This window comes from Ambystoma mexicanum, chromosome 9, assembly GCF_040938575.1.
Source record: "Ambystoma mexicanum isolate Mex_15411 chromosome 9, UKY_AmexF1_1, whole genome shotgun sequence".
NCBI lineage: Eukaryota > Metazoa > Chordata > Amphibia > Caudata > Ambystomatidae > Ambystoma > Ambystoma mexicanum.
Window position 1 is genome coordinate 979,221,193 of NC_090931.1, and position 26,883 is coordinate 979,248,075.

General features: G+C 45.8%; 1 protein-coding gene across 4 annotated transcripts in view; it reads left to right on the plus strand.

Annotated features, from left to right (window-relative positions):
• Nucleotides 1-26,883, plus strand: part of HAT1 (histone acetyltransferase 1) — an 827,312-nt gene that overhangs the window by 263,148 nt on the left and 537,281 nt on the right. For all 4 annotated transcript variants that reach the window (XM_069616209.1, XM_069616207.1, XM_069616208.1 and 1 more), the window contains one exon: nt 12,935-13,007. In XM_069616209.1, coding sequence (XP_069472310.1) covers nt 12,935-13,007 — 73 coding nt within the window. The remainder of the gene's footprint in view (nt 1-12,934; nt 13,008-26,883) is intronic.

Below are 26,883 nucleotides of genomic sequence, written 5' to 3' on the forward strand. Positions count from 1 at the left end.
GGCAAAGGTGGTCACAACTGTAGCCTGGCGGCTGCTGTAATATTCTCACCCTTAATGCGCTGTGCCACACTATGTCAAACCCCTTGACTCATAATCGCCTCTTCGAATTCGGACTGTTAAGTAGTTGTGGTTACCTGAATACATAGTAACGTCCTGAAGGGTGTGACAAACCTTGTTTTAGTGGTGGCGCTCGCTGTTGGTTATTAACCAAGGTTGTGGTCTTCCATTCCTGGGATTTTAAGCACTTGTATAGTTAGTGAAGAAGCGACTCCTAATTTGTTAGCATCGATACTGGTTTTAATATGGTAACAAACATGGATCACAGGTCTAGCAAAATATGCTGGGTGATGGTGAAACAAAAGCTGACGCGCGTTTCGACCATAGTCTTTATAAAGGCAGAAATAGGTAGTGATCCTTGTTGGGAGTGGAGCGCCTGGAGAGCCACCCGGTAGGATGCTGGTTGCGTGCTTGATAGCAATCTGAGTAGCTGCTACAAAATAAACTATGCCACCTTTGTATTCTCTGCGGACTTGTATGCACATCACCATAATGAGGAGGCAGGCCCGGTGCGCACTACGGGGCATACATCACAAACTAGAAGTAATTGACATTCTGTGGCTCACATCCTGGACCTCCCAAGGACACCACTGCCGGAGCGATACTTAACACTATATCAGAGGTAAGAAATGCAGGTTCCCACGAGTCACCCAGAATCTCCAAGTCTGCCCTGTACTTGAAAGGGCACAGTGATTGCCATAAGTAGCCTGAAAGCACGCTGCCATTCACAACCACAGTGCAGCGCGCGCATGTATCCCACAAGGTGAGAGCACTTTATTTTTTTCAGTTAAACCTGCTATCAATATGTACTTAATCAATTGGGACCACCAGTCAGTCGCATTTTGAATGGGCAACTGGAACTAAGATGCAATAGGTACGGCGTGGTTTGCATTTGCAATCCAGTGTCGCTCTAGCACTGAGCAATATAGAAATACAAATAATGAACAAAGTAAAAATTCCCTCGATACCATTACACTTGAAGATGACATTACAATGTTTCTCCAGCATTGGATCTTTCATGGATTCACATGCTTAGAATATTCCCTGTCATCAGGCTGGGAACCTCAGTATATTTATTAAAACATTTTCCATTGGGAGAAAAAACCCACACTTTTGTGTCATATTGACGTCCTTTTGGGACGCTTACGCATGACCCAATAGGACGTAAAGTATAAATGGCCCTGCCCCCGCGGCTCCCTTCAGTTTTCAACCGTCTTCAAAGTAGTTGGGATCACCTCGTGTTTCTGCACTTTGTCAGGTTGTATTATTTATTTTTTTTCCCAATGTCGGGGAAAGCGTTGTTCCGCCCGTGTGCCACATGTGGAATGAAGAAAGTTTATGAAGGGGATGTGCACATGGATTGCCCTTATTGTCTTTACCCTCACTCTGCGGACAACTGTGATATCTGCAAGGGGTTCTCTCAAAAGACGTTGAAGGACCGTAATCGGCGTCTAATGACGTGGCTGAACGAAGGGGCCTACCCTCCATCTGAGGTAGGATCAGTGCACAGTCTGGCATCGAACAGGCCTAAGTCCCCTGTAATTCCTTGCCGCTTTGTGTCGGCAGAGCCTCCGGCAAAGAAGCCACGGCCTACGTAAAAGTGTCGCTCCTCTTTCGGGAAACATCTGGGGAAAGACTCCCCTTCATCAAAGCATGGTCATGTGGACCAAGACCGTAAACAAGATAAATCTTCCTCTTCATCTACCTCAAAAAAGGATAAGAAAGACCCTTTAAAGAGCTCCTCCTCAGGAGACAATCATGGCTCTTCCTCAAGTAGAGGCTCTGCAAAGCACCGGTCTAGAGACTCCAAGAAGGCGGGATCGCCTAAAGAGTCTGCGCCGCAACTACCACTGCCGTCAACGGGAGTCCCGTCGTCTGCTTCTCTACTGCCCGCGCAGTGAAAACCCACAGTTGCCTCGTAGACCCCGGCGGCGACAATCTAAGGGGAAACGCCTAGGTTTCCATCGTCAATGGTGGATCCTCCAGAGGTTTGGCAACCAGCGGCGTATGATACAGTTCTGCCGGACACCCTATTACAGCAGGAACCGGCTTTCTCTGTATCTTTGATGGAGGATCGGGAGCAGGTTGTTCATCCAACAGATCTCGGTTTACAGGGCGTTGGCCTGTTGACGACCTCAGAGATTCAAAATGCCCCCTCTACATCTCTGCTAAATCCGCAGTCGGTGTTGTCTTGACAAGTTTTGTCTATGCTGCAATCCCTCTTAAGCCAGTTAGATGCAAGATTGCCTTCCATGGGTACACCTCCAGTGATACCTGTCGACGACCTGGCAGGTCCCGCTCCACGGTCAACGTCAACGGCTTGGTTGCCGGTCTCCCATCCGGTCAGCGAAGAACCCCAGCCCCCCCCCCCCCCCCCCACCCAGAGGAAGGTGAATTACAAAACTGAGTCAGATCAAGGTCCTACAGACTTTCTCAGACATTTCATCGAGGAACCCTACGTGGGAATTGGATGCAGAAATAGAAAGTCCTAGAAGCACAGCACAACCGTCACCTCCAGATGACATCGGGTCCTTTCATGCGATGATTGCGAAAGCCTGTATCGAATTTGGTCTGACCCCAGAGGAAGAATGGAAGGAATGCCTCTTATTTGACCATATGGGGAAGAGAAGAAAGTCAATCTTCTTGGTTCTGATTCTGGACCACGTTTGACAGGAAGGCTTACATACCATGCGCCATCAATTTTCAGAGCCTGCAATCAAGGGCAGGTTAGAAAAGAAATGTAAAGCCCCGGACTCTACACCTGACCGCGCAGCCCTCCCCGGAATCCATAGTGTCAGCGGCAGCTAGCAGAAAAGCTAGATCCCAACACAAGTGCACAACACCTCCGGACAGTGAAGCTAGAAGGCAGGATGCCTTTGGTAAGAAAGTCTTGGCAGTGGGAGCGACGACGGTCAAGGCGGCTAACTCGTTGGATATTATGGCACGATACGACCGTGAAATGTGGCATTGCTTGGCCCCCATCTTGGAACACTTGCCGGAAGAGCACAGGAAGACAGCCATGTTACTGGTGCATGAGGGAGAGGAGGCATCAAACCACTCCATCAACATCGCTGTGGATTTGGCGGAGTTGGGATTCAAACAAATAATGGAGTGGTGCTAAGAAGGCATGCATGCTTAAAATGTACAAACTTTAGGCCGGAAGTCCAGTATAAAGTGCTAGACATGCCATGTAAAGGTGAACAGTTATTCGGGGAAAAGGTGGACGATGCCCTTAAAGGCATGAAGGAAGATTCAGATACGGCAAGGTCACTGGGGGCGTTACAAAGTGGACGAGGATTTCGGCCCTTCCGCCACCTCCGCGGGGCTTTGGGGAATTCCCGATTCTCCGCATCCAGGGATCGGAATTTCAATAGATCAACCTACTCCTCCCAAGGATACAGGTGAGCTGTCCAGGTGACATGAAGAAGCTGGGATTTCCAAACTTCTAGAAGGAGATTAGGACAGTCTTCGTCTACCAAAAGTAAGCAATCAAAGTCTCAGCAATGACAATCTTCAGGACGTCCTGGGAGGCAGAGTGTCGCGTCGCCGAATGGGAAAGAATAACATCGGACCGTTGGGTGTTGGACACGGTGAAACTAGGCCATTCTTTGCAGTTCAAGATCAGGCCATCTTGCATTCCACCTGTGCACTCGGCGCAACCCCATCTTCACATATTACAGCAGGAGGTTGTGTTTATGCTGCAAAAAAGGGGCTATAGAATTTGTTCTGGTGGCCGAGAGGTCTAGGGGTTTACTCCCGTTACTTCATGGTCAAAAAACCCAACGGCAAGTGGCGACCCATTGTGGACCTTCATTCTCTCAACAAGACTGCGACGCATGAAGTTCAAAATGCTTACGCTTCAGGAGGTCATCCGGTCGATACAGCCGGGGGATTTTCTGGCATAGTTGGAATTGCAAGACGCATATTTCCAAATACCCATGCGTCGATGACACAGAAAATTCCTGAGGTTTGTGGTGGGTCAGTGTCATTACCAGTTCAAGGTGCTTCCATTCGGCCTGAAATAGTCTCTCAGGACGTTTACGAAATGTTTAGCTCCGGTGGCAGCATGGCTACGAAGAAAAGGTCATCACGACTGGCTAATAAGGGGCTCGTCGCTGGCAGTGGCGCAAGCAAGCTTAGATGTTACCATGCAGCTACTAAGACGGTTGAGCTTTGCAATCAACTTCGAAAAATCCTTTCTGGCTCCCTCAAGGAGCTGTGTTTTTGGGCGCAGAGTTCCAGACTCAGTCAGGACTGGTGAAACCGTCGTTAGCGAGAGTTCAAAAACTCAAACAAAAAGCAGAGGAGTGGAGAACTGGAACCAGAGTGTCAATCAGAAGATACATGTCGCTTCTGGGAGCCATGGCGTCATGTATTCCGCTAGTGAAGAACGGTCGTCTCTTCATGAGACGATACAGGAATTTCTGGCAGACCGATGGTCTCAGTCGTAGATTGTTAACCCACAAGTTCAGGATCAGCAGCGAGCTTCTAGAAGCGCTTCGGTGGTGGCAACTCTGACAATCTGACAAGAGGGATGCCTCTGCTAGAACCGGAATTTCAATCGACAATAGTGACGGATGCATCTCAAACAGGATGGGGAAGCCCATCTGGGATCCCTACAAGTTAAAGGCCCATGGTCCCCAGGAGAATCGACCCTTCATCAATGTGCTGGAACTAAGAGCGATACGTTGGGCACTGAAGTCATTTTTGCCGCGCATACTAGGATCAGTGGTGAGAATATTAACGGACAAAACTACCACAATGTTCTACCTCAGGAAACAAGTCGCACTCATTCCAGAACGCTCTCGAGCGAGGCTCAGGAACTATGGCATTGGGCCCTTGAACAAGAAATAAGCATAGTGGCGTACCACCTACCAGGGGTGAACAATGTATAGGCAGACTCTCTCAGCAGAGAGATGAACCAACTCCATGAGTGGGAGCTGAACGATCAACAAGTGTTGAGCATCTTCAGGAAATGGGGTCGTCCTTCTCTGGATCTCTTCGCAACCTGGGAGAACAAAGTGCAAGCAATTCGCCAGCAGATTGCCACAGCCCAATTCGCTGGGGGATGTGTTCACCTTCCCGTGGACGGGCAGGTTCGTGTACTCGTTCCCTCAGTTTCCGGTAATTCGACGGACCCTCCAGTGGATTCACAAATATCCATGCCGTGTTATTCTAATTGCCCCTCACTGGGCGAGACAGCTGTGGTTTTCGGACCTGCTCCAACTGTCTGTGGCAGAGCCAGTGAGGTTTCAAGTGACGCCGGACCTTCTATTCCAAGACAAGGGAGCGATTTGGCATCACGACCCGGGCTCCCTCAGCCCGCTGGCTTGGCTTCTGACTTCTCCGAGTTTGGGGCCCTGAACATTTCTTCAGATTGTCATTGAGTTTTAGAGGCAGCAAGGGCTCTGTCCACGAATATTTCATATGCATGTAAGTGGAAAAGATTCTGTGTGGTGTAAGGATCAACCGGAGGTGGACCCATTAAACATTTCATCGGAGCAAATTCTGCCTTATTTGCTACACTTGGCAAAAAAGGTTTTGTCTTTCTCCTCCATAAAGGTTCACTTGACAGCCATTTCAAGATTTACTCAAAAAAGGCACTCAACTTCGTTGTTCAGTGCTCGGCTAGTCAGGCATTTCCTGAGAGGGTTATTTCGGACTTTTCCTCCCGCCAAAAAGTTCCCTCCTAGTTAGTCTCAATCTGGTGCTATCAGGGCTAATGAAGGCTCTTCTCGAGCCTATGTCGTTGTCGCCCCTCAAGTTTTTGTCGTGGAAAATGGCCTTTTTGGTAGCCATTACCTAAGCAAGAAGACTGAAGAGCAGCGGGCATCCCGCACAAAGCCTACTGCGGAATTCAGGTAAGCGCTGAATTCGATGCGCTTTAATCTTAAAAAAAAAAAAAAGAAAAATCACTCTGAAATATCGACATCCGCTCTACCCACCTCCCCGTCATCTCGGAAGGTGAAGCAGACTGCCTTACGACCTGTACTCAGGTGATTGACCGAGGCAAGTCGAGTAACGCCATTAAGATGCATGCGGTATCTTAAACTTTCCATGATGGCCGCCAGCTCTCTGATGCCCTCCACCAAAGCCTAACAAGGCCAATTCTTCAGCATTCGACCCCCTGATTGGCCGCCGCTACATCTAAGGCACCCATTGGTCACCGGCAGGCGAAGCCGGCCCACCAGCACCAAGGACCACTGAACAAGGACGATTCCTGTTTCACTGCCTGTTTACTGCCGTGTCTGCCTTCTGCATGACCCCCTTGCCGTTTCATCTCACCCCACCACAAGGTAACACCTGCAGCCCCTCGATATACTGTCTCACTGTCTCCACATATGTCATGGACCAATATTCACCACTGCCATACCTCTAGTCGCCCGTTCCAATGCTATGATGCCACAATGTCTCACATCATTCACCTGTGATATGTTGCGTGTGCAAATGGTTTATAGTGATAATACCGAAAACAAAAATCTCGAAAACAAAAATCTCAAACAAAAGGCCGAAAAAAAAAATCGAATTTTTTTGACGTTTTTTTCTCGAAATGGGGGGGTTCCCCCAACCCCCCTTTTTTCTATTTTTTTTTTATTTTAACCCTTTTTTTTACTTACCTGACCCCAAAAACACACATAAATAAATAAATAAATAATTCGATATATTTTTTCGGGATTTTGTATTCGAGATTTTTGCAGTTCGAGATTTTATTTTCGGTATTTTGACCGACCACCGTGCAAATACCCTGACACTCGAACCTGACCTGCACTGACGTAATGCTTTGTCATCTTGTGTGAATATGCTAGTCTTAACCTTACTTGACAAAACAGCATTCAGAGTGCCTGAAATTTTGGTCAACTTTCAACTATTTACCCATGCACATTAGGCAAACTGCCATACTCCGTTAGCTGCTCTCTCATTGCACTTTAGCTAGACTGCCTCCCACTGAATCCAGTGGTTATCCATGTATTTTAGCCAAATTGTGGAATTTTGAACCTAGTGGTTCACCTGTTGCATCTCAGCATTACGGTCTCATACTGAACTTAGCGGTTTGTTCATATATTTTAGCCAAATTGTGGAATTTTGAACCTAGTGGTTCACCTGTTGCATCTTAGCATTACCGCCTCATATTGAACTTAGCGCTTTGTTCATGTATATTTGCCAATTTAATGCATCTCAAATCTAGCGGTTCACGTTTGCATCTTAGCATTACTGCGTCATACTGAACTTAGCGGTTTGTCCATGTACTTTAGCCAAATTGTGGAATTTTGAACCTAGCTGTTCACCTCTTGCATCTTAACTAAACTCCCACACCCAAAGTTAGTTGTTCACCTAGTTACAACGCCCATTCCACTCGGCCCAATTTGAGCACTACCTAATGTATGCTGACCTCACCATCGAGTATGTATTTACTCACCATTCATTTGGTTGCCCACTTCCTGATCATCCTCAAGCTTGCATTACCAACCAAGATGGCTCCATATCTACCCAACTTGACAGCCACATCCAGGTCTTTCATCCAAATACCTTACCCTGACCAAAACAACCCTCAGGCACTGCTTCTACCTAGTCACCCACGCATGACCATAGAAAGGAACCTTGGACTCAGAGCCAGACTAGCAAAAATCCATGAGCCTCCTGCCTGTTCTTTGCCCTTCACACAAAACTCCAGAACGTCACTTCTCAGACCTAATCCCTCTACACTAACTAGTAACCCTTCTCAAAACTGCCACCATACACGCATCCATAACTCTCTTATCCCGGGCACTCCTAAACCTACACAGGACAAGCGCCATTCTACCACTCCAAAAAACTCAGTCGCTACTACAAAAAACCTAGCCTGCCCTAAAATTAAGGGAGCCTTAATCAACGCAAGATCGCTAGTAGCTCATGCTTTAGAAATTGCAGACTTAATCCTCACTGAAGACCTCGACTTCCTGGCCATAATTGAGACCTGGTTACACCCAGCAGCGGGTCCTATGCTTATGCTGGCAGTCCCAGATAATTACTCTATCCTAAGACAAGACGCCCCAATTCCAGAGGAGGTGGCGTTGCCATCATCCATAAGTGCAGTCTCGCCATGAGACCAGCTACCTCTACTGATGCCCTCTTGTGAAACACTAGCAGTTAAACTACCACTCACTAACACCCAAACTCTGAACATCTACCTTATCTACCTCCCACCAGGCCCTATTGGCACCTTTGAGGAAGACCTCAACTCTATACTATCTAACAACCTCAAAAGTTCTGCCCAGGCGCTTACATTAGGGGACTTCAACCTGGGGTACAATGACCCGAATGATCATCTCGCCAGCTCCACAGCTAACATTCTTACGGAACTAGGCTTCGTGCAAAGATGTTTGACACCTACGCCCGCAAAAGGCAGAACACTCGACTGGGTGGCTGACCACAACTGCCTAGTGAATATCACAAATACCTCACCCTTAGCCTGGACTGACGACCACCTGGTATCATTCATGCTCTCTACCGACAGACCACCACCCACACCCATCTCCAAGGCCCCACCCACTCTCACTAGAAATAAGAACATGACAGTAGAAAGACTTATCCCTAACCTACTTCCCGTACTTAACACACTTCCTGACAACTTGGATCCCGAGTCCCTGATTGAAGAATACAATAAAATTATGGCCACATCATTGGACCGCATCGCTCCCCATAAATCAGATCTAGCAAACCTAAAATGCACCTCAACAAATGGTACACACCTTTCCTCAAAAATCTAAGCCAGCAAAAAGGAAATTGCGGGGCCATTTGGAAAAAATCCCCATCTATCCCTAACAAAACCAAATTCTCCAAACTAGCTGCACTCTACAAAAAAGAAATCTACTTAGCCAAACAAGCTTCCTTCGACTCTCTTATATCCCAAGCTAAATCCAACACAAAAGAACTTTTTTCCATCCTTAAAGAAATTGAAACCCCCATAGCACCCCCTGACACGTGCATCAAAGATAAAAACTGGTGCTCAGAAATGCAAAGCGCCCTAGCGAACAAGATCGTAACTCTTCAAAGTAAAATCTCCAGCAAAAGAGCCACCCTTAATGACACCCTGAACTCAAAAACCCCGGATGGGCAAGGGCCCACAGACTCCACTCGCTTCCAGTTCTCTAAAGTCAACATACTGGAAGTTGAAAAAATGATCTTGTCCCTGAAACCGTCTAACTGCCAGGGCGATCTGTGTTCTGCACAGCTCATTAAAGATGCTGCCCGTGATCTCTCTCCTTTCCTTTCATCCCAAAAATGATAAATGCTTCCTTCGCTACTGGATCCATCCCAACTAACCTAAAACAATCCTGGGTACTCCCACTACTGAAAAATCCTACACTCGACCCAGCCATACCAACAAATTACCGCCCTATAACAACTGTTCCCTTTTTACTAAAAATTCTGGACAAGGTTGCCTATGTACAAATACAGAAGCACTTGGAAGAACACAACCTCCTAGGATCTAGACAATCTGCATTCCGGCCCCAACATGGGACCGAAACTGCTCTCATTGACCTGAAAGCACAGATCGATCTGCTTAGAGATAATGGACAAGCGGCTCTACTCCTCCTCCTCGACCTATCTGCAGCTTTTGATCTGGTCGATCACTCTATCCTATGCGCACACCTCCACATCTCAGCTCACTTTTCCACTGAAGCCATCACCTGGATTACATCCTTCCTTAACGGTAGGACCATGAGGGTCTTCTCTCCCACAGCGGCAGCTGACCCTATACCCATCACCTGTGGTGTTTGTTCCCCAGGGCTCCTGTGTCTCCCCCACACTATACAACATATTTACCAAGCCCCTTTTCGATGATTTGGATCAGTTTGGTATCGCCTACACTAATTATGCAGATGATACTCCGATCCTCCTTCCGCTTTCAGGAGATTATGAAAAGGATTTGACCTTGCTAAATAGGGTGTACATCATCATCCAGGCATGGATGGCCATTCATGGACTATGCCTGAATGATGATAAAACTGAGCTCATCATCTTAGGTACTACACTTAGTATAAAGAAACTTAGCCCCGCCCATAACTCCTTCATGATTGACGGGAACAACAAAGAGTCGGACAGGAGGTCAAAACACTGGGCTTCTACCTAGACTCTACCTTTCCCTCAAAAGACAAGTGAGTTCTCTTGCATCCACTACAGCCTATACGTGTAAATTAATCCACGCAGCCAGACCCTTCCTGTCGAATCCTAGCTGCCTGACACTTGCCAGAGCCCTTGTACTGTCTCGCCTTGACTATTGCAATGGTATGTACTTGGGGTCCCCCAAGGTCACCACCAGTAAATTGCAAACCCTCCAGAACAATGCTCTCAGAGCAGCACTGGGCATTTCCAGAAGAGAGCATATTACGGGATTCAGCCAACAGAACAACTGGCTCTCCACTAGAGATAAAATTCTCCTAAAAACGGCATCTCTTACCCACAAGTCCCTTAACAATGCTGCCCCAATCTACCTGATCAATAGATTCCATAAACAATCCTCCTTAAGACCTGTCAGATCTATATACAAAGATTGCCTATCTGTTCCCCACTACACACGGGCCACCATAGGGGGTAACAGTTTCCCGGTAAGAGCTGCCAAGCTTTGGAACTCGCTGACATACCCTACCAGAACTTCCGATCTAAGGTTGTCTCCGGGCTGAAACTAGGGCCCCACTAAGATAATGTAATGCCTAGCGCTACCAGCACACATTGTAACCACGTGTGCCTTCCTGCTCACTTGTTTTTTACAGTCCTATAATATGTCTGCTGATCTGTATATAACTGTATGTACCTATTTGTGTATCATGTATCTTCTCTGTGTATTGTAACCAAGCTTTGAAATTTCTTATATGCTGCGCCCTGATACCCCCGGGTACAATCGCGCATTATAAATTAACAAAACAAACAGTGGGAGCTGCAAGCGCTGGTGATTGACCCCCATATTTGCGTTTCTTCAAGGACAAGGTGGTGTTAGCAACTAACCCTCATTTTATACCAAAGGTTCCAACTACATTCCACAAGGACTCTTCGATTGTGCTACCAGCATTCTTCGCTGCGGCTTCTTCTGTCGCAGAGAAAGCTCTCCATACATTGGACGTCAAAAGAGCATTGAAGTTTTATCTGAGTTGTACTCAAGAATTCAGGCGTACAAGACAACTGTTTGTAGCTTATGGACCCTCTGTAAAGGGAAGACCAATCTCCAAACAAGGACTAGCCCACTGGGTTTCATCAACTATTGCCTTCTGCCACTCTAAAGTGGGGAAGCCTCTGGAAAGGCGTCCGAAGGCTCACTCGACAAGATCCACCGCCTCATCGGCAGCATTGTGGTCCGGAATCTCGCTAGTGGACATCTGTCGGGCGGTCTCCTGGTCGGTGCCGAATACATTTACTCAGCATTATTGCCTGTAGCAACAGCATGCAGCAGATGTGCAGATGGGACGGGCAGTCCTGCAACACCTGTTAAGCCCCCACAGAGGGGTGGGAGGTACCCTCCTTTCAATGCACCATGGTTGTTGGCCTTTCTTGCTAACTGCATGTTGCGTTTCTGTAGTATTGGTTTGCATTGCACACCTCCAGGTATAAGAATACTGCTATGTGATCTATTCTAAGCATGTGAATCCATGAAAGATCCAATGCTGGAGAAGGGAGTATTTTCTTACCTGTAACTCCATTTCTCCAGCATTGGTATCTTTCATGGATTTACAAGCGCCCGCTGGCCTCCCCTGAATGCAAACTTGGTATTGCCCCTTCTTTGGAGGTTAAAATCTGAAGGGAGCTGCGGGGTTGGGGCTATTTATACCTTGCGTCCTATTGGGTCATGCGGAAGCGTCCCAAAAGGATGTCGATAGGATACAAAAGTGTGGGGTTTTTTTCTCCACGTTTTAATAAATATACTGTGGTTCCCGGCCTGACGACGGGGAATGTTCTAAGCATGTGAATCAATAAAAGATGCCAACACTGGAGAAATGGAGTTACAGGTAAGAAACTACTCCCATTCATGCATTCAAGCAACCAGGACTACTTAACAGTCCGAATTCGAAGAGGCGATTATGAGTGAAGGGGTTTGAGATAGTGTGGCACAGCACATTAAGGCTGAAGTTTTGAACATTTGCCTTGCAAGGAACACAACTAAGATCTTGTTCTCTCCATCCCCCAACCCCTGCACCGCTTCACCCTTCTACAGGACTAGGAACTGATTGTGGTCTCAACCCGTTCACGGTGCCCAGTGAGGGACCGTGGCCTAGAAGAAAGTGGTACTTAACGACATAAACCAATGAAACCAGTCAGCCTAAGGGTAAGGGTCTTAGTGGCCCCCTAATATTTAAGGAGCCCACACTATAAGAACCCTTAGGTACAGCACATGGTACATACCGCTCCGTAATTAAGTCGCCTTGTTTTTAGTCTTTGTTTTTAACAATGTGGCAAGTCGCTAAACTAGGTTATTAAAAGCAATCACAACCACATATGACTTCCAACACATATCAGGCCAAGTAACGCCTTGGAGGTGCTTTTAACATTAGCTATTTTGGCACTTTTTGTCTCATTTTATTCCTACTAGTTAGGGCAAGCTTCTTCTCCTGTCCCCTCACCCTAGATAAGCGGTGTATCACTGAAAACTAGGGCTAGCTACTCAATGAGGGCTTAGAAAGAATGGTTGGAGGGAAAGGTGAACCGTATTCATATACAGTAACATAAATAAATATTCTTTAAAGTGTCCAGACTTCTGACTGTATGAGTTATTCTTTGCCTTTTATAAAAGTGTTGATGCTCGATTTACGAATTGAGTTTGCCAATGTATTGACTTTTACTTTTTCAAAAACATTTTGTTGATTGTGATTGATAGCGTAATTATTACTTTTTAAAACTTTCATAGTGCGATTTCCTGAGGACCTGGAGGATGAGAATACTACTTTTAATCCAGAGTTCACTCACCAGGTGTTTGACGAGTAAGTACTGAATGAATGTTAAGGATGCAATAGGAAAATGTTTGGCGCTGTCACTAGCTGCTAAGGGCTTACATTTGAATGCAATGACACATTGTTCAGTAAGCCACCTGTTTGGGTCATGCAAAGTGTTTTGGATGCATGACGTATTCCTGTGATACTGCTGGCACTGGTTCATCTGCTATTTGTCTTTGCAGTTTACCCTTGTATTTTTTTCTGTATTATCACTGACACAGACTGTACCTATAGTGCTTGCTATACTTTTGTCCATGAGAAGTATTCTGGAGTATGATTGATGATGGTTCTGAGTCCGTTCAGTAGATGACACAATGATAGTCGATATTGCAGCGCTCCATTGTTGTGTATGGTTGCGATGGGGTTATCTTGAGTTGTACTAACCTAGCATCTTTGAAGTTTGGGCACCATTGATATTAAATTGTGTGTAACTGAAATCAAGAATATTCTTGCCCAGAAATGTTCTGAAAAGCACATTGCCCAGATGGTGTGCATGGAGATTTTTTTCAAAATGGTCTCAATTATAGCCCCCACTTTTGCTGAATGTACTGAGCAGTGGTAGTATTCTCATCCTGCATGTAACCTGTACAGTGTCTCTCCCCACAGCCCCCCTGATTTTTGCTTTAGAAATAATCGCTGTGGCATCACTTATAAGCCAAAACTATTGCCATAGAAGTAAAGGTCAGAAAATAGCTTGTCAGGAGGGGCAAGCAGCCTGTGTGTTTGGAGAGGTCTCTTTATAACCACCCATTGACACCCCCCTGACATTGCTAATCCCTGTGATCATTTGAGCCAATTACCTGCCCCTCCTCCAAAACACACCATAATGGGGTCCGTTTGAACTAGCTATATCGCATATTAACATCAAACGTTGTGCTGCTGGAGGCCAGGGGGGCTGTCATTATTTCTAAGCAGTCTTTTGAAAGCTAATGGCTGAATTGCAGCTGTAAATCAGTTCAATAGTGTAATGACATATCTGGAGTTGTAAATCTGTTTAAATTCATGTGCTTTGCATAGTCTGCCACCTAGAGGTTGGCTCTGAGTATAACATTTGATTTTTCGAAGTCAGAAAAAAAGGGGACACTGACTGGGGGGTGATCCTGTCGCGCTATACCTGTCCTAAATGTACAGGTACCCATGATCCCTCATGCGTCTGCAGCGAAACTTGTAGCAGAGAAAAACAGTGACGTCATTGTGCACGGATTGCTGACCTCAAGTTGGACGTGAAATTTCTTCAATTCGACAGAACCATGATCCGACAAGGCGTACAGTAAGGGAGTGTTGGTGTTAACTATAGATATATTTTTGAGGCTTGTGGATCTGCTTAGAATGCTTTGCCTAGGCCGACATCTAGTGGTAGGTGCAGAGTATTGCATATGTTTTTGATGTTCGAAAAGGGACGGCGACTGGGCGCGTTTATAATATTATCCCTAGTATGATGCCTACTGTACCCATGATCCATCAAGTGTCGCGGTCCCTCAGATTGTAACAAGTCTTACCAAGATGGCGGAAAAAAACAGTCTGTAGCGCTGCTACTTTTCAGAGTTATTAATTATAACTAACTTCTTTCGAGGGTCGCAATTTGACGCATGTTTCGATGAACATCAAGAAGACCCGATTGCTAAATCTGACAAGTCCTCTGATTCGGTGATAGGCTTCGGCCTACACCAGGCTTCAGCCTTGTATTAGAGAGAGTGGGGGGGGACTTAGTACCTATTATTACAGAATGCATACTTCCACTTCCCATGTATACTATTTTTGTTTAGCTGCCTTTTCACTAAAATATAGCAATGGAGAGAACTCCTTTTTAAATTATGTCCATCTTGCAACAGAAACTACTATATGAATCTGATGTCATCACTCCTTTCCCAGAGGTAGCCTCTCCCCATGTGGCCAGGGGATGGCAGCCGCTACCTGATCCCGACCATGGGGGTGGATATTTGAGGGAGGACCACGTGGTGGGGTGGGGGGGTGGAGGGGTAGGCACCCCACAGGGAGATGACATGACATTGTCAGGTGAGGCACAATATTCCTCTTTGCTTTCTAGAGATTTCCTCAATCACTCGTGCCCTAATGGCATATTGCCATCATCCCCTTCAATAACTTGACAATTTTACTGACAGTATTCCTCAATATCAGAAAGCAAATAAAGGAACAAAAACTGAGATGAGGAGCAATGATTACGCCTAATGAGAACCAACGCCAGCAGTGTAATAGCTGGAAATATGCAATTGGTCCAACATGGTTTCAAACTATGCTGGGAAAAGAAGCAAAGAGTTTGTTTCCTGGCCCAGCTGTGGTGAGGACATCCAGGGAGAGAGATTGGGAGTATGGCGGCTGGCGGCACAGAAGATTCCCTGCTTCCATTGCAGGTCAGAGCAGCAAGAGTGAATTAAGTGCTCTGCAGACCCGACGAAAAGCTGCAGACTGATGCAGGAAATGCAAAGGACCCTGAAGCTGCTGCTGAGAACCGGCGAGCCCGCTGAGAGGGACCGGGATGCCGAGTGCTTTGAAGGGTGTACTGCATACCCAAGAGGAAACTGTGTGAGAGCGAGGGGAAGAGGCCTTAACAATATAATAAGACCCCTGGGACATTTGATTTCAAGATAAATCCATCAAAAAGGGCCTGGGACCCATAGCCTCATTATAAAACACGTGGGAGAAAAACAGTGTGGCAGAAAAGTCTGAAATGTAATGCATGTGAAAAGGAACCTGGCAGGGTGAGTATATGAGGGATTTATGAGTTAAGGAATGCCAAGGAAGACAAATGCCCCAATGATTCTGAACTACAGTGAATGTGTAAAGAGAAGGAACCTGGCAGGAGAGTATACCTGGTGTTTGTGGCAAGTGTGGGATCCACACCCCAGTTGTATCAAACTATAAGTTAGAACCTTGCAGGGGAGCACACCAGGTGTTGCGAGTTAGAGAATCCCAAGGAAGATTCATGCCCTTAGGATTTGTGAATTACACAATGTGTGAAGGACTCCGGGAAGGGAGACATTTCCCCTGGAATAATTTGCAACATCAAGAGGGGAGTTATTCTCTTGAGCTACAAAGAACTTGGTTATTCTTTTGAACTTTTGTTTTGATGGAGAGAAACCTGGGGAAGCGAGTCATTCCCTGGCACTGTGGAATTTGTGGAACTTTTTGTTGGATTTGCGCCTTTTTGTTGAACTTGAACATTTGCGCACTTTGCATGTCTGAGACCCTACCTTTAGCACCTTTTAGAGTTAACCTTTTGAGTGTGAGGGTTAGGATAGGATTTCGGACACAGGACATTTTTGCTTTGGACCTCTTGATGCACGAAAGGCCTTTGTTTTGGTTGAGGTAGGGAAATATCGCCTAGATTAGGGAAAGTGAGGTATTTTCCAACCCATTTATTATTTGACAAATGTTTATGGCAAAAGCCATGTGTCTTCTGTGTCCGCGTTCCATTCCTGGCTCTTCACACCCATCGAGTGTGCAACCACTGTCTTCCCTGAGACCACCCAGGGAGGTGTTGTGCAAGTTGTTTAGACCAAAAACTCTTAAGGAACGACTCACCAAACGGTGGGTGGGCCATACCATGATTGCCAAGTGAGTCCCCGACTGGCACTTGAGTCGGACCTGGAAGACCAAAGCAGAGAGGGCTCGGTTTTGGAGGCCCAAGACATTCCAAGGGAACCTTCCGGGCTCCCTTGTGTCCGTCCCCATCCCAAAAGGTAGTTGCAGTGCGCTGCTGTGTGGAAATGTGGTGACAGACACACACACACTCATAAAAAGCACACAACCATGAGCCGTTCTTCGACGGATGTGTCGAAAGGACGCCTGCCGGACAAAGGCACCTCGCGACTTACCGACCATAAGCCCACTGCGCTTCTGCACCCACGTCTAGTGCAAAGGGATACCAAACCGGCACGCAAGTGGGCATCCATCAGAGTCCCTCGACTGGTGTATCGCAAACGCTGAAACGCCCCAAAATCGCACTAGACTCACTTTAGCAAAGACAAACATAGTAAAGAGTCCCAAGAACGTATTTCTCACAGAACGGGCCAGAATATACTGGGGCTACCTCCCGTTTATCTCCATCTCTGCAAAATAAGAGGCCTAGAGAATACACTGAGGCTGTTGTGCTCCCTCTGCCTGACACACCCAAGACGGGGACCTGATCTAGAGAATGTTTTGAGGACACAATGGACCAGGTTTCCTCTTTTGTTACATTCATGGAACGTTATACAACTAAGCAAAAAACCTTACACTTAGAAATGGGGCAGCCTTTAGCTAAATCCCCAAGGTGTCCGCCTTCTCCCACGCATACTATTGGGGATATTTCTGAGCAACCGCTTATTGACACGCAAGCCTCTCAGGACTTATCAGGATAGAGGAGGAAAAAGATATTACTCCTGAGGGGGGCCGCATTTCCTCCATTGTGGATCACCTATTGAATGACTTGTTCAAAAAGGGCTGCAAACCATTTTAATATTTAGATTCGGGGGGAGGGGGGGACCGTGAAGACACTGATTTTGTAGATATTTTAAGTGAGGAAGGCCATCAGTCAGGCTATTCCTCTTTTGCCGTCTATAAAGAAAAGAATTGCCCCATCTCTAACTACACCTTCACTTACATGTGCAGTCAACCCCCGGATAGAGATGTTTTTTAAGCAATCACCTTTTGACCCCCATAGCATTAAAGGCCATGTAAAACCTGATTCACTAGTTGTCACCACCACTAGGAAAAGGGTGTGTGAAACACTGCCCAGTGCTGAAGCACCACCCAATAAAGAATGCAAATTGTTATATGCCCTGGGCAAAAGTGACCACTGCTTGGGCTTATTTAACACGCATAGAAAACAGTACCACTTTGCTTGCTAGCTATAATACTCCGTGGGAAGAAATACACAAACAGCTGGATTTTGTCCCCGAACCGGTTGGGTCCCACCTACTCAAAATTTCTATGGAAGGGAAACGGGTAGCCCAGAAAAAGTGGTAGTTGAGGGCACCTTGCTTAAACGCCATGCGTGGCTTTGGGATTCAGGGTTCAAACCCGTGACTCATGCAACCTTAGTAAGCATGCCTATTGAAGATTTGGACTCTTTGGGAAAGCAGTAGACCATTAGAAACCATCAAGGAGTAGTATTGGACCCCAAAAACACTTGGGCAAATTTCTAATAAACCCTTTATCCATCGGGGCACCTTTAATACACACAGCGTTCTTTTCAGAGCCAAGGTTTCTCAAGAACCTCAGTCTGGCTTTGGAGCCTCCGCATCTTCTTGGCACAATCCCCAAAACCAATCCGCATCTTTTCAAACCAATCGGCGGACAGGTGAAGGTCTGGGCAGAGTTTCAGCCCCTAGAGGCTCTGCTGCCCCCGCCAGCAAGACGCTCCAATCCAGGTACCCTCCAATGCTTTCCCAGTAAGGGGGCCGCGTAACATTGTTCACTCACACATGGGAGGGGATAAAATCCGATCGCTGGGTGTTAACCATGACAAGAGGTTATTGGATAGAATTCCTAGAAACACTTCACCACCATCCTCCTCGATTAAGAACAATGTTGTCAGAACATCACTTGATTTTACAAAGTTTTAACACAACTACAAACGAATGCAATAGAGCTGGTTCCACCTCTGCAGAAAACAAAGTATGTATTCATTGTGCTTCCTTGTTTCAACAATGCGCCCAGGCTTAGACCTGCACCCTGCAAACACGTATATCAAGCCACAAAAATTCAGGATGACAACGTTGCAGGATTCCAGGAATTTCATGGCAACATAGGAAACGAGCACTACTAATGCAAAATGCTACCCTTTGACACCACAAGTGTTTACAAAGGTCCTGGCGGTAGTGGCCGCACACTTACGGAGGCGGACCATTCCAGTGTTACCCCTTAAGTCGTCTGGCTAATAACAGGAGACACACCTCAGTCGTGTCTGCAAAATACGCCGCAAAGAGTCAATCTGCTGTTGCAATTGGACTTCTCCATCAATGAAGGAAAGTGAAGTCTAGTATTTCTGGGGGCACTAATTCTAACAAAAGATTGCCTAGTCTTCCTCTCCAAAGATAGGGTACAAAACATGCTGTTTCAAATCCCTCAATACAAAGTCGGTCGTCGGCTAACATTGTGAAAGGCCATGTGCCTTCTGGGAATGATGGCTTCTTGCATTTACCTTTTACTGCATGCCCAGTTGCGCATGCGTCCAATGCAAGAATGGCTACCGAAACAATGGTCGCTAGCAAGCAGTTTTTGGGATGATTTAATGGTGGTTTTGCATCCTCTCGTTCTATCTCTGCAGTGGTGGACAAAGGGAAACCTTTTAAAGGGCAAGCCGTAAATCACCCCAGCAATTGCGAGATTGGGGTTGGAAGCCTGCGGCTGAAATGTTCGAGGGAGAAAAGACGGAAAGTAATTGTTCAGAAAATAACTTTCTTCTCACCCCTGAAGGTTTCAGCCTTTGCCATTGCCAGCACCTGCAGTCCCCTACTTACCTTGCAGGGTCACACTTTGTTGTGTGCCGCCGACTCGCTGTGTCCCCGCACCGCCTGTTCCTTTCACTTCCGTGATTGGGAACCGGCGCTGAAGGGTCTGTTCCTTTTTTAAAAATGTTTTACTTTTCACGGGACCGGCTGCGGTGTACACACCCACAACTGCCACTCACAATATAGTGAACAAGGGTGCAGGAGACGCCCCCCCCCCCCGCAGCCCTTGCCACTGAATGGTGGATTTGGTCGAATATTTTTTTTTCTCCAGACTTTTTGGACGTTTCCGCAATTGAGGCCACACTCGCTGCAAACACATTGCTAACAGGGTGGGGAGAACATTTTCTCTATCAGACTGTGCACAGGGTGTGGACACCAGTTAACCAAAAAGCATATCACCTTCTAGAACTGCTAGCAGTACATAAAGCCCTACAAGCATTCAAACAGATGGTAAACAGTGTTTATTCTAACAGACAGCACCACAGCCATGTTCTACAGAAAGGAGGGAGGAGCACACTCCTCCAGGGGGGTGTCCAAACTAGCCCAGAACATTTGGCTGTGGGCACTAAAAACACATGTTCCTCCTAGTGCAATGAACTGGTTGACACCAGCCCTTTAAGCTGAGGTAGCAATACCCTTGAGATGGATGGGGATGCAGAAGTTATGCAGACATCAATAATCAAAACGACTGAGGTAGTTGGCAAAAACAAACTGTTTTAATATCAATTATCTAAAGCAGGGAGTACAACGGACATTAACGGATGTCTCTGTGCATGGTTTCTCAATACATCTTAAAAAAAAAGCTTTCTTTTATAGCAAATAATCATCATTTATGATGTCCACCCATCGTCATCCTACGTAGCAAACTACAAAAACCTAGTGGCTATTGTGATGGGTTCTTAAGGAACATCCAAGTATACGATCCATATAAGTCTGAGAGTGAAGAAAAGTGATGGGTTTCTTAACATCGGGTGGGGCAACTAAGCCAGCCCCCTTAAACGGGTCACTATGAATGTCACTAAATGCACAACGTCCCATTGGTTACACAAACTATAGGACCCTTAATCACGCGGCCTCCTACCATTGGTTGGCACCCCTAATCTCTGTCAGTACTTTTCCACCTACTTTGGCAGCACGCAGGCTGTTCTTCCATGTGCTGGTGAGCTAGTCTTAACCATAGCTTCCAGACAATTAGCATATTCATCAATCATCACCTCAGTGGTCTGCTGTCAATTAAGGCTTTGAACTTGTCCTTGGGAGTGTTCTTTTGCTCTGGAGAATTTAGGGGAGTGAAGGCACGCTCTACCCTCGTGCGTAGGTGTGGTAGTCCTGTTCGTCCAACTTCATCCTTCCATGAGACGGAAGACCACAAAATCGAGCTCTAGTGCATTAAAAATATTATTTTCTAGTAGACCTCTGACGTCTGCCTCATTTTTGTCCATGCCTTCTGAACAGCAGTTTCATTCTTTCACATGATTTGTATCCAATGTCTGCTCACCCCAGCCTGATACGGCCTTGGCTTCGTGGGGCTCGTCCAGCCTTGCCTTTCTGAGTTTCACTCCTGTTAATTTGTTCAATTGTTTTTAACTGTGACGCACTGGAAAAGAGGACTTTTTTTTTTTAATCCAGCTCTGCTATAATACTTAGTGGAAACATCCATTCTTTACTCACTTTGATATATGTATATGTTGGCGCATGCCGCAATCTATTCACTATAAAGCTAGCCTCAAGAATACTTTGTCTACTTGCGTTTGTTTGCATCTGTACATGTGTAAAATAACTTGATCTTCATTTCTGTAGCATAAGTTTCTTCATCCTGATCCCAAGATGTCACTTACCTTTGATACTTTCTTGATGCCTTATAGAATATCTTTGTTCTTTTCTATGTATATCGGCTTGCTTCGTGAGTGATGGTGATGGTAATGACGCCACCATTCTTTTCTTCCATTCATTTGCTCTGCTACTTCTTGGATTTCATTCAAATGGCCTGCATACTGTCTTGTATGCAGCTATGGCTGTCTCAATGGGAACCTTGCTTCCAGGATTCTCCTCGGTATCAGTATTTTCACTGGTACCGCACGTCTCTCACACTCTGGTTCCCAACATATAGGCAATATGGGCAAAGTGGTTGAGATGGGGGTACTTGGCTCCTTCTCTACACGCTCTCATCTGGGCGATTCATCAACCACTCTCCCATCATCCTTCATATCTAGACATCCTTGTTGGAAGAAATGCTTCTTTGGGATCCATATCTTTGACTTCCCTCATGCATCCAGCTGATTTGACATGCTCATCCTTGATCCAAGTCATGGGCATGCAGTGTCCACGTTGGCTACAGTAGATCCACTTTCTCATGTACTACTTATGGTTCTTTGGATACAGGAACTTTGTTCCCTCGGGTGCATGGATGCTGGCCTTTACAAAGTCTGATTTCTTCGTCTGTCAAGTCTCTGGCCTTCCATCCTGACTCAACATCAATCATGATTTTCATCCCTATGGCATTCTTTGCAGTTTTCTTGCATTGTGACCGTATTATTCTGATCACATAAAATCAAAGCAATACCAAAACGATCAGGGCTCCAAGGAACTTGAATATGTCTGCTATCCATTGTGGAACCCTGCAAAAGAGTGATCCAAACCAGCTGTCATCAGCAATGTCTTTTACTTAGTCTATCATCTGGACTTGTAGTTTCGTCAGCATTTCTATGGCCTCTGTCAAGGTGCCATTCTTGTCATGAGAAGGTATGAACGTGCAACATGATTCTACAATTTTTCCACAAACTTCTCCATCCAAAGCTGTAATCCTGTCCAGGACGTATCTATTCTGAAGAGTCATCAGTCATATGGCTCTCATCTCTTCTCTGATAGCATTGAAACCCTTTATGGTAGTGTTGATTGCAGCAATTCCCATCTGGTAATCTGTAGCCATTTGGTATTTGCTCCAACCTGGATTCTCGGCATGAAGATCAATGTGAATACCGACGAAATCTAGCTGGACAGTCTGTGCTCGTATGCAATGGAGTCAAAAGCTTCTATTGACTTGGCAGAGAAATAGTTCTCCCTCTTCATTTGATTAATCAACAACATAGATCTCCTTTTCTTCCTCAGGTGAGCATCTGCTTTCGGGAAACTGTCAAGGTTCAAATCACTTTTAGGAATCGCCAACGCTGGAACACGAACTTTCACTAGTGTGCATACTCCACCCCAATCCTTCATATATGCTCTAGATCCACAAGCCCAGTAGTGATCAAAGATTCAACCACAGTTCTGATTCTCTCCAACTTTTCTTGTGCCATTGTTTCTGAAGCGCAGCTTTGCACTCTCCAAAGGCACTATCTGCAAGGGTCCTCCTCTGTCTTCGACCCAGGTCAGTAGTTTAGCAAGTTTCGACCATAAAGGCTTACAGAGCAGTTGTGCATTCTCAATAGTTGGATGACAGTGACCCATTATTATCCAGTCTCTACAGATCACTACACCTTCTTCCCAACCATCTGATGATAACACTGTTCCCCAAATCTGCATCTGACCTCTGTTTTTCCATTTACAAATGTCTTCCTCAGATTTTCCTGGACTCTCAAATCACGTGATTCTTAGTATGATCTCTTTGCCTTGTCTTTGTATCTTGGACATAGTCGTCTTCGTCTGGATCTATCCATTCAGTTGCCCATTTGAGATAGGCTGTTCGACCCATGAACTGGCCTCTTGTATGACAGAATGTCAGTTGTGATATGCAGTGGTCAGTCAGGACATCTATTTCAATTGCTATGAAGATCTTAGACTTCCCCATGCTATAAGGCAGGAGTGCACACACAACGCATTCCTCCTTTGAGGTTCTTCCCACTTTTTTCATATGCTGATACCATATGTTCCCCAAGTGTGCTGTACTATCAAGGTAATAATTTAGCTCATGATCATCCTCCCTAGCATTTCTCTTGGGTCTTTTCTTATTAGCCTCTATAATTATCTCATGAAACATGTCGGCATAGCTCTTCCTTACTGGACCAATCACTGAAACATTGATCAGTGGATTTTTTTTTTACATGTGCTACCTGTGTAGTTTCACGCCTAGACAATATCTCCCTTTGTCTCTCCTTTAGAGCCTGTTTCTTGTGCTCAAGAACTATCTCCACAACATTTTTTTTTTAAAGAAAAATGTCTGGTAACATTCGTCATACACCTAGACAATTTTACATGGCCTACTGGAATAGGGCTGATTACATAGGGTCTCGGTTGCTTAGTAGTCGCCACATCTGTACCCTCCTCCTGCATAGGAGGATACACAGGAATCTTTATTCTATTTGGATCTAAATAGTAAACAGTGTGTACTGTAAATGAGAGTAGTATCACTATGAACAAAATGCAAGTGTAAATCACACAAGACCATTTACAACAATAGTTTCTTGCACATCGTGGACGTCTCTCAGGATCTGCCATAATGATATTACTATTGATGCTGGCCATTTTTTTTTAAGGACGGAAAAAATAAACTTTAATCGGCAACATAATGTAATACACTGGAAGCTGCTGAGTCTGCTCCAATTTCCCTCGATCAATTTCAGCTGGCTGACTATACAATGATGAACAAAAGTCCCCAGTGAAGACCACAAATTGGCCTTTTACCAGTAGACATGAAGATTCTCCTTCAGCATTAAACAAAGTACTTTAATCCACCGACTCTCGGATCACTTCCCTCAAGTCTCATTCAGTTCTCAGTGTTCTCTCAGAATAAAGGGTCACCAGTGCTATTATGTCTTAGTATTTCTTTAATTGCAACATTATTCCTCGAATACGTCAGGAACGTTAGGACATCAGTTTGTCTCCCAACGAGATGCAGGCATTCCTCAATCAGATGGAATACCAAGCCGACCAGTCTGTGCACATTATTCGCTGATGGGGGCATTTGTTTTCCCCAATGTACTCTGGAAGTTGAAGGATTTGTTCAATGATAGCTGTGAATAATCTCCTCCCGATTGGACCATTCTTAGGATCTTGCAGGAACAGATGACCGCTAGTACTTCTCCCCACAAGCACTGGGTATGCGCGCAGAATAAACAGGAAAACTGCAAGAACAATCCGTGAAACGTTGTCATTGGGCACCACCAATGGCACCTCTGAAAAGAATTTCAGTGAGAAAGGAATCTGGGAACTGTTCCCTCTTCCAGTTGTCGAAAAGGAACTCCAAATCTGGCATGCTCTCCCTTATGATCAAGACAAACATGTCTCAGTCCAATGTCAACAAACTCATGTGGCTCAAGAACAAATAGCTTCCCTTAACTCCTTTTATAGTGACTGAAAAGGGTGTCCCGACAATAAGCCACAGTCCAATATATTTTGTCTTCTTATTTGACAGCTTGTCCCCTTCTTCCTCTTCAAAGACCTAGGGCCTCATTACACGGAAGGCGGTAAGAGTTAACGGTGACCGGTAAGGGTACCGGTGACAGTTAACCCTTACCCCCTTACTACGAGGTCCCATTGCGGGAACCGGCCTTAACTGCTGGTGTAGACCAGCCGTTAAAGTTGGGACCCGCAAAGGGACTTTGGTGCTAATTACGGTACTACAATTTGCGGTACCGTAATTAGCTCCTTCCCCATTCCCATTATGCCCTATGGGGCAAAAATGTGAATGGGGAAGGGCCATGGAGGAAGGGGGAATTACCGCCCCGCCAACCTTGGAATGGGGTGGTAATTCCCCTTTCCTCCATGGTGGTACTGGTATGGTACCGGCGGCAACCATAGTGCTAATAGCACCATGGTTTACCGCCTACCGTGTAATGAGGCCCCTAGTCTGCACGTGCTGTTTCTTCCCCCATGCTTTCTTCCGACAGGGGTGGGTATGAAAGGGGTTCTCCAGCATAGATTGTCACGTCTCCGAGAAATATCCAAGCGTGTCTGCCTTGCACCTTGACTGCAGACGGTGTCACGTCTTCCACTATGAAGGGGGCGTTAAAAAGCAGCTCGTGCCACTTCCTTGTAAAATTGCGGATTAGGATTGAATCACCGGGGAAAAGTTTGGGAAGACATCGTTTTTCAACTCTGATTGTTGTAGCATCTTCTTCTGCGTTCTGAGCTGCCCCACACCCCTTCCGCTTGAGCTGATCTGAAATGAGATACTTGAGGTCATGCATGTGAAGTAATCGCGTAACTCCTTTCCTAACAATTCTGCTGTTGTCTGGGCATCACTTCTAGTTCTAGACACAGGTGTGAGAGGTGTCCTTATTCGCCTGCCTGTCACTATTTCATGGGGGTTAAAATGGTGGTCTGATGAACCTGGTTGATTTCTTAATGCATACAATGCCAGTGTTAGACAATGCAACCATCCTTTCTCCAAGGTAAGCTTCAATTTGGCTATTCTCTTTAAGCAAGCCGTTGAGTCTCACAGACCCTGTTCGCTTGCGGGTGTTACACCCATGAAAACCTAGCTCTATGCTAAGCAACAAGCTTATTTGCTCAGACTTCATTAACAAAATGAGGGCCATTATCTGCTCTTAATATTTCCCATATTCCCCATCTAGGAAATACTTCTCGTACTAAAAATGTTGCTGCACAGGTGGAGTCTGGATGTGAACACGGTTCAGCCTCAATCCACCTCGAAAAGGGACATACCACTACAATCCTATATCTGTATCCATTACATACTTGCAGCATGTCAAGGTAGTCAATATGCAAATGCTGAAAAGGACCATTAGGTCTTGGAATAACTCCTCTAATTGTGCGCAGTGTGTGCCCAGCAGTAAACTTTTGACACATGATGCAATTTACTACATAAAATACAACATGGTCTACTATATTTGGAACAAACCAATCAATAGTTGCGGTGAGGCTCTCTAGTAACGTGCGCAGGGTAGTGTAGCTGTTCCAACGCCACCCTTAAGGCTACAGGCATCACCAGTTTACCAGTGCTGTCTTGTCGCCACAATGCTTCAGAGGGGTTTAAAGAACACCCTCTCTGCGTCTACAAGCCTTTCTCATCTTGAGGTGCTTCCCCTTGAATCTCTACCAACTGAGTCCTAGACAAGTTATAACATTCAGACACCCTCATCACCACCATGCTTTCATTCACTTCAGGCATATCAAATTTAATATCTTAACATGCAACTTGGTTTGCTTCCTCATATGCCTTTTGATTTTCACATGAGGGTCTGCTCTTTTAGTGTGTGCTGCACATTTAACTACTGTGATGGCTACTGGGAGTTGTAGTGCTTTAAGGCTGCGTGCTGCACTGCAGTGCTGTGCGCTCGGAGGTAGCCCCTCCTTTTCCAACGTGCTAATCCTGCGTGCACTATTGACGTTACATAGGCAGTCGCTGTACACTGTTACTTCCTGGTCTGGTCTGTGTGTCTCTCAAGCGCGATAATCACCTCCACTAATTCTACAGCCTTGTCCATCATTCTGATCGATTCTTGAAGAAC